General features: G+C 48.5%; 1 protein-coding gene across 1 annotated transcript in view; it reads left to right on the forward strand.

The window, feature by feature from the left end:
* NEGR1 (neuronal growth regulator 1) overlaps positions 1-15127 on the forward strand; it is a 121865-nt gene that overhangs the window by 54871 nt on the left and 51867 nt on the right. Inside the window, exon 5 of the mRNA XM_009994582.1 lies at positions 14566-14686. Coding sequence (XP_009992884.1) covers positions 14566-14686 — 121 coding nt within the window. The remainder of the gene's footprint in view (positions 1-14565; positions 14687-15127) is intronic.

The following is a 15127-nucleotide window of genomic DNA, read 5'->3' on the forward strand; positions in this document are numbered from 1 at the left end:
CTTTCCCTAATTCACAAGCTGTTCTCATCACCAAGATCCTGTGTATGAGTTACCTGATGTCCTGTCTCATGGTAGCACTTAATGAAAAACAACTTCCACCTATTCAATAAAAAATGATCATATTTTTAAAACCAGCTTAACTGGTGGGGTAGGGAAATAAAATCATTGATTTGAGGAAATTATCTCCTCACTACTGGAGAAAGAGGCTTCTTATGAAAGTAATGTTTGTCATTTTATGTCCCTTCAGGTATTTATGTTAACACCCTGAAAGTCAGATTAAAACAATATAGCTGAAGTTTCTGGCTAGGTGCAATTTGGCTCCTAAATGAGCATTGATTTCTTTCTGCAGTGTAATAGTTTGCTGTTGGGGCCTGGGCAGCCCTGCAGGGCTCTCAAGAAATGTTGCTCATGTTGGAGTGTGACTGATGATGCTGCTCCCTCATGGAGGTGGCATTCTGCTGCCACAGCACATCAGCAGGGCTTTGGCAACATGAAACCAGCTCTTGTGTCTCAAGAAGCTGGAGTATTAGTGCTCAAGATATCCTTCCAGCAGATGAGTACATTTTTCAGCTGCTTAAAGAAAAATTTCTGCCAACCTCTGCCAGTTGGCATTTTCATATTTTTACTCCCCAAGTGGGTTTTTTGGGCTGTTTTGAGGGTCTGGGGAGTTATACCCTGTGATTGCCAGTGGGGTTGAGAAGATGTGCTAGAAGAGCAGCCTGGGCACTGGGCTGCCTCTTCTCTCCATGAAGATCTTGGGCTGGTCAGGGCACACGAAGCTTCAGGAAAGGACAGGGACACAACTTGGTTTCTCCAGGGAAGGAGGAGAAGCTGCTCCAGTGTAACACCAGCATTGCTGCCATAACAGCCCAGCTCCAAAGGCAAACTAAGAGTTTAAGACACAAAGACAGCTCAGGTTCTCACTTCACTGCCTGAAGAGAATCTCCAACACCAGTGTGAACCACACTGAGGAGTCAGAGCTATTAACACACGTGCAGACGAATCCTCGTCCCAGCGCGGTTTCCTGGGGAGCAGCATCTCTGACCTCACTATTAAGAGATTGTTTCTATTATTCAAATGTGGAATTTAATATTTCAGAAGCTCGTGGGTGCTGATTATTTGTCATTGCTGCAGTGGTTAATTCTGAGGACTGCCATGATTACCCCTTTGACAGTAATCTGTTCCTTGTCCCCAGGAAAACAAGTCCTTGAAATAAAGATAACTGTACTAATTTGCACACATTTACACTCTGCCAGTGGTTACAGGTCCACGTGTTGTATAATTATGGGGTAGCAGTAAATGCTGTTCATTATGTTTATGCATCTCTGGGAGACTGTGCTGTAACAAGTAAGAGAGCATCTACGACACACTCTCCTGCTAACAGCAGGAAATGTCCTTGTGTTGGTGCAAAGGAACCACCTAAAGGCTCAGGCTCCTGTTGGTGAGGGTGTGGGGACCTGCTCATGAATTAGTGGACCAAAAAATATTAATGAAGGGTTTGGGGTTTTTTTATAGCTGTTGTGTACTTTGCCACTTGTGCTGTCGTTTTCAAGTAAAATCAAGGTTACAGGAAGCTTCTAGACACTCTGTGCTCTGGGAAGTTGCCTTCCTTGCAGCTCTCTCCTGGCACCAGCAGGAGCTGGAACAGGCCCCTCTTGGAGGGACTGGGGTCCCTGTCATCCTAAGAGGAGCTAGAATTTGCCATCCACAGGTGGATGTTAACCCCTTTGAACCTGATGTGATGCAAGGTGAGGAAGTGAGGAGAAGCCCTCCTGGGAGGAAGTGAGGAGAAGCTCCTCCTGGAGCCAGAGCCTTCTCCTCACCGAGCCCTTACCAGCTCCTCAGCCTCCAGGTGATCCCACTTTAAACAGCAGCTCAGTGCAGGGCAATTGAAGGCTTAATAGAAAATGACTCCTCTCTAAAGAGCTGCTCCATCTCAAGAAGTAAATTGAAGTTACAGCAGGCTGTGCTAGACTCCAAACTAGAGCCAAAATTAATGGAGAGCTCTTCAGCTTCCAGGAGCTTTCACTTGCCCAGATTGCTCTTCAGCAAAAACAATTACTTAAAATATTTCTCGTGATAGTCAACATGTTGCAAAGCAGTATTTCTCCTGGTAATTGTAGTCCTCCTTGTGGAGCTGGTCTCAGACTTGGTGTTCCCTCTCCCTTGCAAGCCTTTGAGGTGCCAGCCCACAGGGGTTTCCAGTGCGGCTGATGACGCCAACTGGGGTCACGAATGGACAAGTCTCAACGTTGTGTCAGTCTTGCAAAACTCTCCCTCCCCTGATTTCATTTCAATGTTGTTTTTTTTTCCCCCTCAGCAGCAGTCGTTGCTGCTCTGCAATGGTTCTGCAACAGCAGCCCCTTGTGTGGCTGGGCTGGGGCTGCAGTGCCCTGCAGCGGGACCCCCTCGGCTGCTGCGCTGGGCACTTCAACCAGCCCTCCTGTCCTGGGTAGGACTGTGATGATGTTGTTACAGCTTGTCTGTCCCCTGGTGGGATTGCTAAATTAGGTTTTAATAGCTTCTGCAGTTTGGCTGGCGTTAGCAAGTGTGTGGTGTCAGCACGAGATCTGAGCCAGGGGAGCTTGGAGAAGTCGCGTTCCTGCTTCTCCACTTGAGAACAAAGCAGAGCTGTTGACACAAAGGAGGGAAGAAATTGCCAGGATGGTTCCTCAGGCATTCTAAGCCATAAAGCTGGTTGTTCTTACATTTTCTGCCTCTTCTCAAATCAAAACTAACTATTCTGAGGCTGATGTGACCTTTTTTTGGAGTTGTGGAGCAACTTGGGAGCTGGGGATGCCTAAAGGGCACTTGGTGCTGCTGCCAGAAGACAAGTAACATGACAGGCCCTGTGGCTGCAGGTTGCTTTGATGCCTGTTGGTCACTGTGGACAACAAGTCTGATGGTCATTTCTAGACTGAATTTTCATTCACAAATTCAGAAAGCTTCCCTTCAAAGTGCCCCATCTCCAGCATTTTGTGAAAAACCTGTTTCATAGCAAATGTATCAAAATTCAGGTGCTCCCTGCTTCTGCACCTGGCGTTACTAATGGCAAGAGAATTTTGAGAAAAAGAGCAAATTGAGGCTTATCATTCAATGCAGCAATTAAATGTTTCAGTGGGGAAGTCCCAGACTTCTCATGTGAAGTCAGGTCTGCATCCCAGTGCTGGCTGGTGATGATCTGTTGTCTCTTCTTGAGGACTATGTGACATTCTTGGGAAGTGAGCAGATGTAACAAGAATATTAAATGACCCTTGGGGAAAAACTGCCACACCCTGGATGTTCCTGGTGTTTGTAAATGACTCTCACTCTTGGGCTTTGGTTTTCCTCAGTGCAGCACCTCGTGTGCTTTGTTTTAAGCACTGATCTCTGAATAGAAGGTGACATCTCCTGTGCCCGGTTCATTGCCTTTTAGCTGTTGACATGGCACAAGGCTGAGGAGGAAATTACTTTATATGGGGCAATCTTACAAATAAATACAGGTGGGGGGAAAGAGATGAGACCCTTGAGAGACATTTGCTGTAATCCCCTTCCTCCTCTACCTCATGTAGCTGGTGTTTGGTGGCACAGGAGCTCAGCTGGGATGCCCCAGGCACCAGCACTGGCTGTGCTCAGGCTGGGGGGCTTGCACAGGGATTCTGGGCATGCCACAAAGGCCAAGGCAGTGCTCCCTGTCCTGTGGAGCTGCCAGTCAAAACCAGTGACACAGGTGGAGTGTGTAAGAGAAAAGTAAGAGGTGACTCAAAGCAAGCAGGTTCCTCTGGAGTTGTTGTGGTTGTGTCTTCTCCCGCAGATCCCCCCCTTGGATCTAGCAGCAGGTCTGGGCAGCCCCTGTCTGAGTTGCCAGGAATTAAATCACTGTAATTTCTAAACTTTGTTTTCAATTAGACAAACTTTTCCTGAGAGCATTTGAAAGCAACTGTAGCTGGGAAACCCACCTGGGCCTGCCTGTGTGTGCTTGTCACCCAGCAGTGCCAATTGTCCTGCTCCATCAGCCTACAGCTACTGGGGATTGTTGGGGAGGGGGAGACACCAAAAACCCCTTTATGTAAACTTCACTTCTTTTTAATACAGAGCAATAGCTTGTAGACCTTCTCTGGCTCTTTCTCATTCTTCATGAGATACATATGTATATCAGCTCTAACACACTGTCAGCGAACAGTGGTTTTCAATCAAAAAGACTGTCAGTAAAGCTGATTCACTAACAAGAAAGCTGTCAAGCTGTGACAGCTGCTGTCTTTGCAACCCCAAACAATCTGTTCAGTGCTAACTCTGACTTATGCTTCCATTTATTATACAGTAGTAATGAGTTCTGTCCTTAGAAATATCATTTTGGTGAGTACACCTCAGCTGCTTTGTTACAGATGTAGAATATATCAACTGGGATTCAAGGTGTACCAGAAGTTTTCTGCAAAAAAAAAAAAAAGTTCTACTTCTGCCTTTTGAATTATTTTTTCAAATTCCACATTCAGTTTCAGTACTTACCTCATTTTGGTAGTTGAGCATAAGCCTGGAGATGTCATTACTATTGTAAGCTGAGAAAACTGTAAATTATTTTTTTCCCATTGTGTTGAAAAATGACATCTAACCTTAAACACAACAGTAGTAGCTGCAGAAATGAGTCAAGGAATTTGCCATTATAGGTGCTGTTCTGATGCTTAATAATCCCAGGAGCTCAGAAATCACAAAATTTGAACCCAGGGGAGGAGCAGAGCAGTCAGGCTGATGCTGCAGATGCAGGGGATGGTGTTCCAATTGTCAGCCTTTTCTTTGAAAATGAAGAAGAGAGAGCACCTTGATAGTCTCCTTAAGCAATCTCTTCCAGCAGTAGCTTAGCAGACCCAAAGCTTTCTTGCTGCAGTTTTGATTGATTATTGCTTGCCTGGCCCATAAAGGCACCAGGGAAGAGCTGATTCCTTTTTCCTTCTGTCTTGCATATCCCGTGAAGCAACATATCCCTAGGAAATGGTCTTTTCCAGCTCCACTGGTCCCAATTCCTTCTGCTTTTCTCAACTTTTGGTACTTGAGCTGAGTCCACACCAGTGCCCCCTAAAGCAGGTGGTTCACACTAGGTAATGTGTCTGGTGAGCATCTCAGGGGACAGGGCACACACATGACTCTGGCCTCTCTTCCCAGCACTGCACGTCACCAGGTGCCTCCTCCTGCCCTTCTGCTCCACCACCTCAGTAGAAGGGAAGGTTGGTCACCAGGACTCTGTACCAGGAGCAGACAAAGCTTAACCTAGAGTTGGTAGAGAACAGCCTTCTGTAAGCTCATGGCTGTCTCAAGTCATCAGAGGAAAACAAACTTCCTCAAAGATCCCAAAAAGCCAGTGCTGCAGGAACTGTCATTTCTGAGCCCTTAGAATGTGTGGGCAAGGCCCTGCTGTTCAGAGGGAGCTGGCAATTGCCTGGCATGTCTCCAGTCCCCAGACACATGCTGGAACTGGAACAAAACATGTTTGTACCTGGGAGATAACCTGAGGAGGGTAACAGCTACCATGGATCCATCAACAACAAGTCATGTTGTCTCACTAAGTCCTATTTGTTGCCAGAGAAGGCAGAAGATGTCATGTGTTGACATTCATAAGCTTTTGACACGTGGCACTTACAGGTGCAAGTGGGAGTATCATGGGTGCAAAAACATGTCTGTGGTGAGGATGCAACCTGACTTAGAAAATGGTCCTCAGAAGGCTCCTGGGCAGGGCAAGGCCTGTGGGTCCCTGGCTTTGCTCTGGGTCCAGTGTTCAGGATTTGCAGTAGTGATCAGGTTTGGGTGGGAGGACAGACACCAGCAAGGAGCACTGCCTGGGCATGGCATGGGGGGCTCTGAGCAGCAGGGTCACTTTGTCCTTTCCCCCTGCTGGTGTGTGTGTGGCCTGGTCCCTCAGCCTTTTGCTGTCTCATGCCTGCCCATCTGCTTCCCTGCTTTGGCTTCCTGGCTGTGCCCAGGGCTCCAGCAGGTCCCTTGCTGACCTGCTTGGAGTTTCTCCAGTTTTGTTCCAAACTTAACTTTCCTTGGAAAACTACCAGCCTGCTTTGATTCACTTTTTCCTCAGCTTTGCTGCCAAAAGATCTACTGAGTAATTCCTGGACTTTGTTGAAGTCCTTTGCTTTCATCTTCCTCAGAGGGAGAGAAGTAGCACAGCAAAGGCACCCGGCTGGGTTTGCACCCAGGCTCCCGGCCAGCTCTTCCTTCTGCCTTGGCATCAGACACAGGAAAGCTTCCCCTTTCCTCCTCCTCGGTCCTTAGTGCCCCCCTGGGGTGCTGATACTCATTTCCCCCCCACACCTGAGTAAGTGGCTGCTGGAGGAGCTGCAGCGTCAGGAGGTGCTGGGGGGGCAGAAGCTTTGCCAGGAGGAGCTGCCGAGGGAGGGAGGTTTGCTGGGGGCTGCTGGCTGTGCTGGGATCCAGACAGATCCCCCACATCCCACCGTGCTGGTGGCCCCATCCCACGAGGAGACTCTGCCTCACCTGAGGACACCTGCCCTGCCCTCCAGCACAACCCCCAGGGTGACCTGCAGCCAAGCAACGTGCTTTGCTCCTCCTGCTGTGTCAGGACCCAGACTGTTCCCTCTGGGCTCCCTAGAGACCACTAGGACAGTTTTAAACCCTCCTCTAATAGTTCCCTTTCTTGTATTTAAAAAAAAACCCCATCAGCAGTTGTGCTGGATCCTGCCCATCCCATATTTTATGCCATGAAGCATCAATGTCTTGTTCTTGGGACTCAGGTAATTGCAGATTCTTGGCTGCTCTTTGCTGACAACTTTTCCCTGGGATTACAGCAGGAAAAGCAAGAGCATATGAAAAGAGGGATTACATGACAAGAGCTTCTCTTTGTTATTCTGGTGCTCTTTCAAGTTGTGGGGGGTTTTAACTTTTTTTTTTGTTTTGAAAACTGTGAAATTCTCTCTCATTGCAGATCTTTCCAAGCCCACTGAAGTCAACAGAAAGACTTTGACTTCAGTTAAATTTGAATCAAGCTGCACTGGCCTATGAAAGATTAAAACCAACTCCACTGTATCAAACAATGCCAAATGCTGAACATTTATATCCTGATTCCTGTTCTGTGCATCTGTTCCCTCTACATCACCAAGCCTTGTGTGCAAAGGCAGGGTTTGTCTCAGGTGTGTTCATCCTGGTTTCAGTGATGCCCATGGAAGGGGTGGGCACAACTCCTGTGGCCAAAGGCAGTGATGAGCTGCTGCTGGCCTGGCTCTCCCCCCCCAGCTCTGCTGATGGGTGGGATCAGCTCCCCAGCCTGGTTTTTCTTCATATTGTGAATTCCAGTGTGGTGGCAGGACCTGTTCTATCCTACAGGCCATGGCAAGTCACAGAGCGTTGGGTTGTTCCGTGCCTGGGTGTGTGGAAGTGTCCCCCCCTGAGGGGCTTGATGTGCCACACAAATCTTTGTGTTTGTCAGGGATGAGGGAAGCTCTGCAGGGTATTGTTAAGAGAATACGGTCAGAAAGATGCTTTGTTGGGAAATGGGTGGATTAAACAGAGAAAGCTGCAAGGTAACACCAGCAAACCAAAGCTGCCTCCTGACTGCCCTTGTCTTACTCATGAATGGTCTTTGTTAGGTGTCAAGCTGCTTCCTTCTCTTTCCTGTTTCTCAAATACTCAAAGCACAGTGTTAGGAATTCCTGCCTGCTGACCCCTTATTTAGTAGTATTTTGTGGTGCTGATTTGGTTTTTTTGCCCCTTCCCGAACATAACCATTACTTGTGGGTTTGAGGCTTTCCTCTCAGCACTGGGAGGTTTCCTATCCCAGAGCACAGAGTGCCCAGCAGCCAGGGGTGCTGGTCCCTGTTACAGCACCATCCAGTGGGTGTCCCTGGGGGAGATGCAAGTGTCAGGGAGTTCAGGTGCACCCTGTGATGTGCTGGTTGACACGCAGGGAATGCTGAGGATCCACTCGGTTTCTGACAGCTGGTGCAAAGTGTTCTCACCATTGGCTAATCAATCAACATTTGAAGTAAACTGTAATGGTTTGTAAAGGTGAATCAATCCCAAACAGGAAAGGGAAAGTACAAGAGAGGTGTTGGGTTGCATCTAGAAATGCAGGAGCTGAGCTAAATTCTCAGAGTCCTTGCGTGTCTGCATGTAAAATTTATGTACATGGACCCATCAGCATCCCCCTGAATTCAGAGGTCTTTGATATGTTGTCAAGAAGGGGGTGGAGGGGGGAAAATAAGCTCATTAGTTATTTAGCCCAGTGGTTGTTGAAGGCACATCTCTTAAATAGCACTGGAGGAGTTTCTGATAGGAAGGGGTGGTTGTTAAACCACCCTGTTAATTTGGGAATTGGTAACGTTGCTGCTCTGAATAAGTTAGAAAAATTAAATAAACTGGGCTGTTGGCAGAGCATCTCAATTACATAAAGTACAAGTAACTTTCACTTGTGAAGACTTGTTGCTTTATTGGTAAAACTGTGTGTGTATGTAAATATATGAAGATATTTGAATATTGCTGGTATCTTTTTCTGAAGCAGAAAAAGGATCTTGGAAAACCTGTTCTCTTACCTGGAAAGTCTTTATCTTAACAGACTGGAGAGCAATTTCACCAACAAAGGGCTACGTGAGGATGCCAAATGAAAATCTGATGAAAACTGGGAGAATAAAAGACTTTTTTGACATTTACAATTAATGCTGCAAAAATGTTACCTTAATCGGACAATGTGGTTAATCACAAAGGTGAAATTGGAAGTTGCCAGCCCTGAATGCTAGTGTAAAAGTTAATAAATTCAGCTCATAATCATTATGCACATGCTAGTTATAATAATTTACTACCCATACCAAATCTTTATAAGCATTGTAATTAAATATAAAACGCACATTAGAATTATAATGAGTAATTAGGGCAACATAACTAATACGCATGAAAGTCCCGAAGCTCATTAAAATGTTAGAAGAGGGAGCCTGTCCCAGCTGGAGGGCTTGGGGTGGTGCCTGCCCCAGGGCCAGCCTGCTGCCCACTGGGTTTGAGGAGGGACTGGATCTTAGGAAGGGTTTTTCTTTGCTGTGAGGGTGGTGAGAGCCTGGCCTGGGTTGAAGCTGTGGCTGCCCCATCCCTGGGGGTGTTGAAGGGCAGGTTGGATGGGGCTTGGAGCAGCCTGGGCTGCTGGGAGGTGTCCCTGCCCATGCAGGGGGGTTGGAACTAGGTGAGATTTAAGATCCACACAAACCATTCTGAGTCCCATAAAATGAGACCAAACCTGCAACAAGCTGTCCTGGCACCTTGCAAGGTGTCTGGTGCCCCTGCTCAGTGCTCCTCCTGTCATGTCTCTCTGGCAGGGATGCATAAATGTGTTCAGTGGGGACGGGCAATAGGTACTGTGGGTCAAGAGCAGCTTCACCTCCTGAGTTGCTTCATGCAGGGACAGAGACAAAAGGGCTTTAGTAAAACCCCTGTTAAGCTGAGTCTCTGAGCACCCACCCAGAAGAGCCTTTCCCAGCAAAGCACTTAGACAGGTTTCAGAAATTGATATTAAGTAAGTTCCAGTAATTTATTTTCAAGTCAGAAATGAAGCATTTATTTGAAGTGCTGTGCTCCACAGGGATGCACTGTGGGAGAGGATTGAACACGGATCCACCACAGGGAGTGTAAACCTACAAATATGAGTCAGAAAAGCCCAGTGCTGCTGACAGAGATATGTAATCATATTTCTTTCTCTCTGTTATTTTATGTAACTGTTATTTAGGATATATAAAAATGACAGATACGTCGAAAATCGTTAAGTCTTACACCAGGTTTTCTTGTTAGCATCACTGTTACATTTTGCTGCAGCAACTTCTGTCAGACCATGAGCTCTTCTACCAGGTCTCCCTGGTGGGAGGTCCCTGCCCCTCCTCTGGCAGGCGCTGCCATGGACAGGGTTTCACCCTCTGCTGCTGCTCTGTGCCTCGGAGCCCAGCTGGTATTTTCTTGCTCACTTACGTGGTAGTTGTTCCTATTGCACAATGAGGGCACAGCACGTCCATGCACTGCTGGAATCTCTTCCTGTGGAACCTGGGGAGGGGAGAAGCTGGTGCTGGAGGGAGGCTTTGCTGGAGCCCTGCCTTCCCCTCAGCCTCCAGCCCAACCAACCCTCCAACCCCTTGAGCCTTAAACCAAAATTCTTCTTGTGTTTTGTGTTTGGTTTGTTGTTTTTTTTTCCAGCTGTAACTACTTTGCTTAAAATTTATTAAAGCTTCTCTGTGGTTTTACCTTTTTAAACTTTCATCAGCCCTTTAAGCTTGTGTCCATCTGTATTTATCCCTTGCCTTTGCTGCCCACTCAGGACTTTTGCATCTCTCTGACCCAGCAGCTGCACGGGGCAGGGCTGCATGGCTAGTGATGGGCAACGATTTTCTGTAACAGCCTCAGTCATCACTATTAAACTCCTGAATGAAAACATTTTTCTCCATGGCCAGTGTTTGTCTGTGCTATGGCTCCCCTGGCAGCAGCCACCTGCTGCTGGGGCACTGGGAGGTCCCTGCTGCACCAGGGGTCCTCATGGCCTGGCAAGGAGCCTGTCGTGGCTCTGGGAGGGCACCTGGTGGCTGCTGGGATTGAGTAGGGATTTATTATAGAGTCACAGGCTGGTTTGGCCTGGACCTTAAAGTTCATGCAGTCCCACCCCCTGCATGGGCAGGGACACCTCCCACCAGCCCAGGCTGCTCCAAGCCCCATCCAACCTGCCCTTCAACACTGCCAGGGATGGGGCAGCCACAGCTTCCCTGGGCAACCTGGGCCAGGCTCTCACCACCCTCACAGCACAGAATTTCTCCCTCCCATCTCATCTCCATCTCCCCTCTTCCAGCTGGAAACCCTTCCCCATCATCCCACCCCTCCCTGCCCTTGTCCCAAGCCCCTCCCCAGCTTTCCTGGAGCCCCTTCAGGCCCTGGAAGCTGCTCTCAGGTCTCCCTGGAGCCTTCTCTTCTCCAGACTGAACACCCCAACTCTCTCAGCCTGTCTTCATCCCCCTCAGTAGTTTAAGAAGGTCAGAGCCCCTGGTCCCTGCATGGGAGGGGAGTGAGCTGGAAGCCCCCAGTGCTGTTCCTGACACCCCAGAACAGGGTGTCAGCAGCAGGTTTGCAATTTTCGTGGCAAAACAAAAGGAAGCAAAGGAAGCTGTAAGGAGCTGCAGGAGGCTCTGGTGAGGTGGTCAGTGCTGTGGAATGTCTTGTCACAGGGGGAGGAACCATCACCCAACCTGTTTCAGGAGTTTTCCAAATTCTTGGGGTGCTGCCTGGGAGGAAAAACCGTGTCATTTTCTGTGTGTTTATTCTAACCCCTCCCAAACACCTGCTCAGCAGCCCTGGCTGGAAGAGGATGTTGTTACCCTCCAGCCTCCCTCCTCCTGGCTGATCTTACACGTCCCGGCTGTGCTGGGCAGCTCAGGTGCTGGGGAGGTTCCTCACCCAACAAACAGCCTGTGCTGGGGAGCTGTTGGCAGGATTGGACTGAAGCTTGGGAGCACTTGTTAACGTAACACGCGAGGCGGGTGATGTGTGTTCAGATCAATATGGTATTAGTTCTGATTGCTATAAAATATTTAAAGCAGCTGCCAAGCCCCGTGGCTCCAGCAGCACAGGAATTGCAGCTTGACTGGCAGCAACAAGAGCAACTCAAAATGTTGTCTTAAAAACAGCTCTTTGCAGGCTACGTGGAAAAAAAAACACAAACGTTTTAAAAATATTTGAAATATTGGAGGCACAAATGTCTCTTTGCACGTGTTTTTCTCCTCCCTTTCCAAAGCAAACCTTGGCAGGCAGCAGTGGGTAGTTCAGTGTGTAATTGCATCTGGAGCTGCTCAGTCTTGCACACCAGTGGGAGCAGGAGGGGCTGAGGGGCTTTTGGCTCAGCACGTTCCTCATCAGAGCACCAGGAATGAGCCTTTGTTGTTCCTCATGGTGCTAAAAACAAGCAAATAACCCCACGATGAGAAATCCAAGGGAACGGTGACTCTGAGCCCTTTGCTTTGGGTCTTCAGGCCAGTGTGAGCCAGGGATTTCCTACAGCACAATATTGATTTTATTCTTAACCAACAGAAGATGAAAGGGAGATCTGAGAGAACGTGCAGAAGTTTTCCAGTCTTTCCCATACAAAACTCTGGGAAGTATTTTCCATGTCTTCATGGGACAGCAAAGCCTGGGACTCCCAGCTTCCCTGGGAATGTGGTGCCTGGGGCACCTGCCTGAATGAAAAGGCATCATGTTCTTCTGCATTCCCACTATTATTATTGTTATTATTATTATCCACGAGCTTTGCTGTGCCCTGAGTAGCTGCTGCTGCTGGAGCACAGGCAAAAGGCAATGAGTTCACAACCTTTCATGTGATTGGTTTAAAGTTTTAAAAACAACTTTATTTTTAGATTATTAGTTTTGATAGTAGCTTAAATATTTTGTTTTGTTATTCTTAATTTTAAAATAACTTTTTAATTATTTTGTAAGTGTCTTGGCTGCACACACTGCTTTGTTTCCCAGGAAGGAGCTTTCTTGGTCCTTGGTATTTTTAGAGAGGAATGAAAAAATGTGCTGCTTTTTTTTTTCCCCATGCAGATGGTAGGGAATTCATGCTCATGGGTTCCACCTTTATCAGCCACCTGGAATGTCAGTGTTACCTGTTGAAAGTCAGTGGCTTTCTGGCTTGGTTTGGTGTAACCCCTGGGAAGAGGGAGCTGTTGGCTGGTGGGATGTGGCTGCCTGGGGGGTGAGGAGGCAGCAGGTCTGTGTGTAATCCCACCCAAAACATTCTCCTGAGGTTTTGTCAAAGATGGAGGTTTGTGGGCAGTGCCCATGTGCCCTGGCCCCGGGGCTCAGGGGAATGGGGTTGTCCCCAGCAGGGCATCTTCCCTGGCACCTTTCCTCTCTCAAACCTTTCTGTAGGATTTTCCCTTCCAGGTGGAGCTGGGGTGACTCTGGTCCTACAGACCTTGTGGTGACCGGGGCAGAATTCTCTCACTTCACTTTTAAAGGTCTGGGCTAGAGAAAATTCAGAGCACAGGCCCAGTGAGGGGTGGTTGCACCTTGGGAGGAGGGCAGCTTTTGGGATGGAGGTGTGTTTTGGTATTACAATGAGATGATAATGAGCCAAGTTCACCTGAAGGACAGTATTTTAACAGATGGTTGGCCCTGGGTGTCAGATATGCAGCTGATATGTTCCACAGGACCTTTGAACCCCATTGTTGCCACAGAGCACAGCCATGGGGTCTGCACTCAGCTCCACCCTTCGTGCCTTTTCTCCTGGAGCCAGGACACCAAATTCCCCTGGTGTTGCCACCATCTGGGCCTGCCTGGGCAGCTGCACAAGAGCTGCTTCAACGCTCTACCCTTCCTTACAACGTGAACATCAGTTTAATTCCCAGGTCACTTCCAGCAATTATGCCACAGGGCTGGGACAGCTGGATCCCTGCAGATGTCCTGCACATCTGGGAGTGCATCCGTGGGTGGGGATGGGGAGGGCTGGGGCTGTGAGGGTGACCATGGAGAACCCACCTCTTGCCCTGATGGTTCATCTGGTGCATCCTCAGTCAGGCTGGTTCCTGTGGAAGATGATGGTCCCCTGGCATGGTGCATGGAGCAGGGGCTGGGGTGGTGAGGGAGGCAGACAGGAGCTCTTTCACACGTACATAAACACCTTAAAGCAACATCTGGTGAAACTGCTTAGGATGAAACAAACAGATTTTTATTTACAAGTTCTGTGGTTTGGTTTTTATAGCATTTTTTATGATGCACATATTTCCTGTTTCTAAACTTTAATTTGTAGAAGGAATTCCAAGGAGAAGATGGTGGTTGTTCAGCCTTCCCTTTGATAATCTCTTCCCAGAGGAATCTGCTGGGGTTTCTTTTCAGCTGGCAGTTGCCTCGTGCTGGCAACTGGAAAAACTGACGGTGGATTTTTATCCGTATTTGTATCTATAGTTTTAAGCTGAAAATGTTGATTGCTAATTATAATGTGGGCTGCTTACAAAGACAACATGTGCTCAGTGAAACGGCTCTATACCCAGTGCAGTACTGGCAAAGTCCTGCTCTCGAGGGTTATTTATGGGTGGCTGGTAACCACGAAGGTAAGTTTGCTCTTTTGGTTTGCAAAACAAGATCTCAAAGGCCACCTCAGCCTGTGGCTTCGTGGGGCAGAAGATCCGTGGTGGTGCTGGCCAGGTCCCCTTTGTGCTGGAGCCTGCACCTGGGGTGCTGCCATCCCCCTCCTCACCTGGGGGATCTCCTGGAGGAGCCTGTTGGGCCTTCCTGTGCTTTTTGCTGCTTCCCAGGTTTCAAACAGATCTTGTAGGTCACTGACACCACTAGTTACGCTTCACGTTGGGTCGCTGAGCTGGAAATGCAGCTTCCTTCAGTCTGGGGCTGCTGCTTCACGTCTCAGGGAGGTTTTTCCCCCAGCCACACGGGGCAGACCTGCCAGAGCCTGCCCGTGGGGCAGCTTCTGCACGGCTGGATGAGGAGGTGGCCGTGTGTGTGAATGATGCTGGAGAAGGTGCTCCAGGCTGGGAGTGCCCCGCAGGGAACAGCCTGCCTGTCCAGATGCCGATGTCCGATATTCTACAATTCTTTTTTTTTCAGTTGCCCCCACAATTCAGGAGCTTAAGGCCAGCGGTGTGGTGCTTGGAGGGAACGGCCTGGTACGGTGCGAAGGTGCAGGAGTTCCTGCCCCGGTCTTTGAGTGGTACAGAGGAGAGAGGAAGTAAGTATAGAATCATGGAATCGTTTTGGTTGGAAAAGACCCTTAAGATCATCCAGTCCAACCATTAATCCAACTCTGCCAAGTCTGGTGCTTAACCATGTCCCTCAAAGTAGCCGGTGCTTGCTGGGGATCAGTGGGAGAGGGACCTGGAAGCCCAGCAGCCCCCCGGGAATGGAAGCCAGGCTGCACTCCATGGCTCCTGGGAGGTGTGGGTGACCCACAGCCCCCAGTGTGGCTTTTGGGGGAGTTCCTCAGTTTCCTCGTGGTCACAGGTTCTATGCTGAAAGACGAGGTGTCATCAGGCTGGGCTGTGAGAGTGAGCATGCCAGTGATGAGCCTGAGGTTTAGTAATTACAGCCTTTAAAGTATAATAGCCAGAAAGGCTCTAGCAAACCTACTAAAGGGTTTTTTTTTTTCTCTCTCTTTCTTTTTTTTTTTTTT

This window comes from Chaetura pelagica, unplaced genomic scaffold (genome assembly GCF_000747805.2).
Source record: "Chaetura pelagica isolate M959 unplaced genomic scaffold, ChaPel_1.0 scaffold243, whole genome shotgun sequence".
NCBI lineage: Eukaryota > Metazoa > Chordata > Aves > Apodiformes > Apodidae > Chaetura > Chaetura pelagica.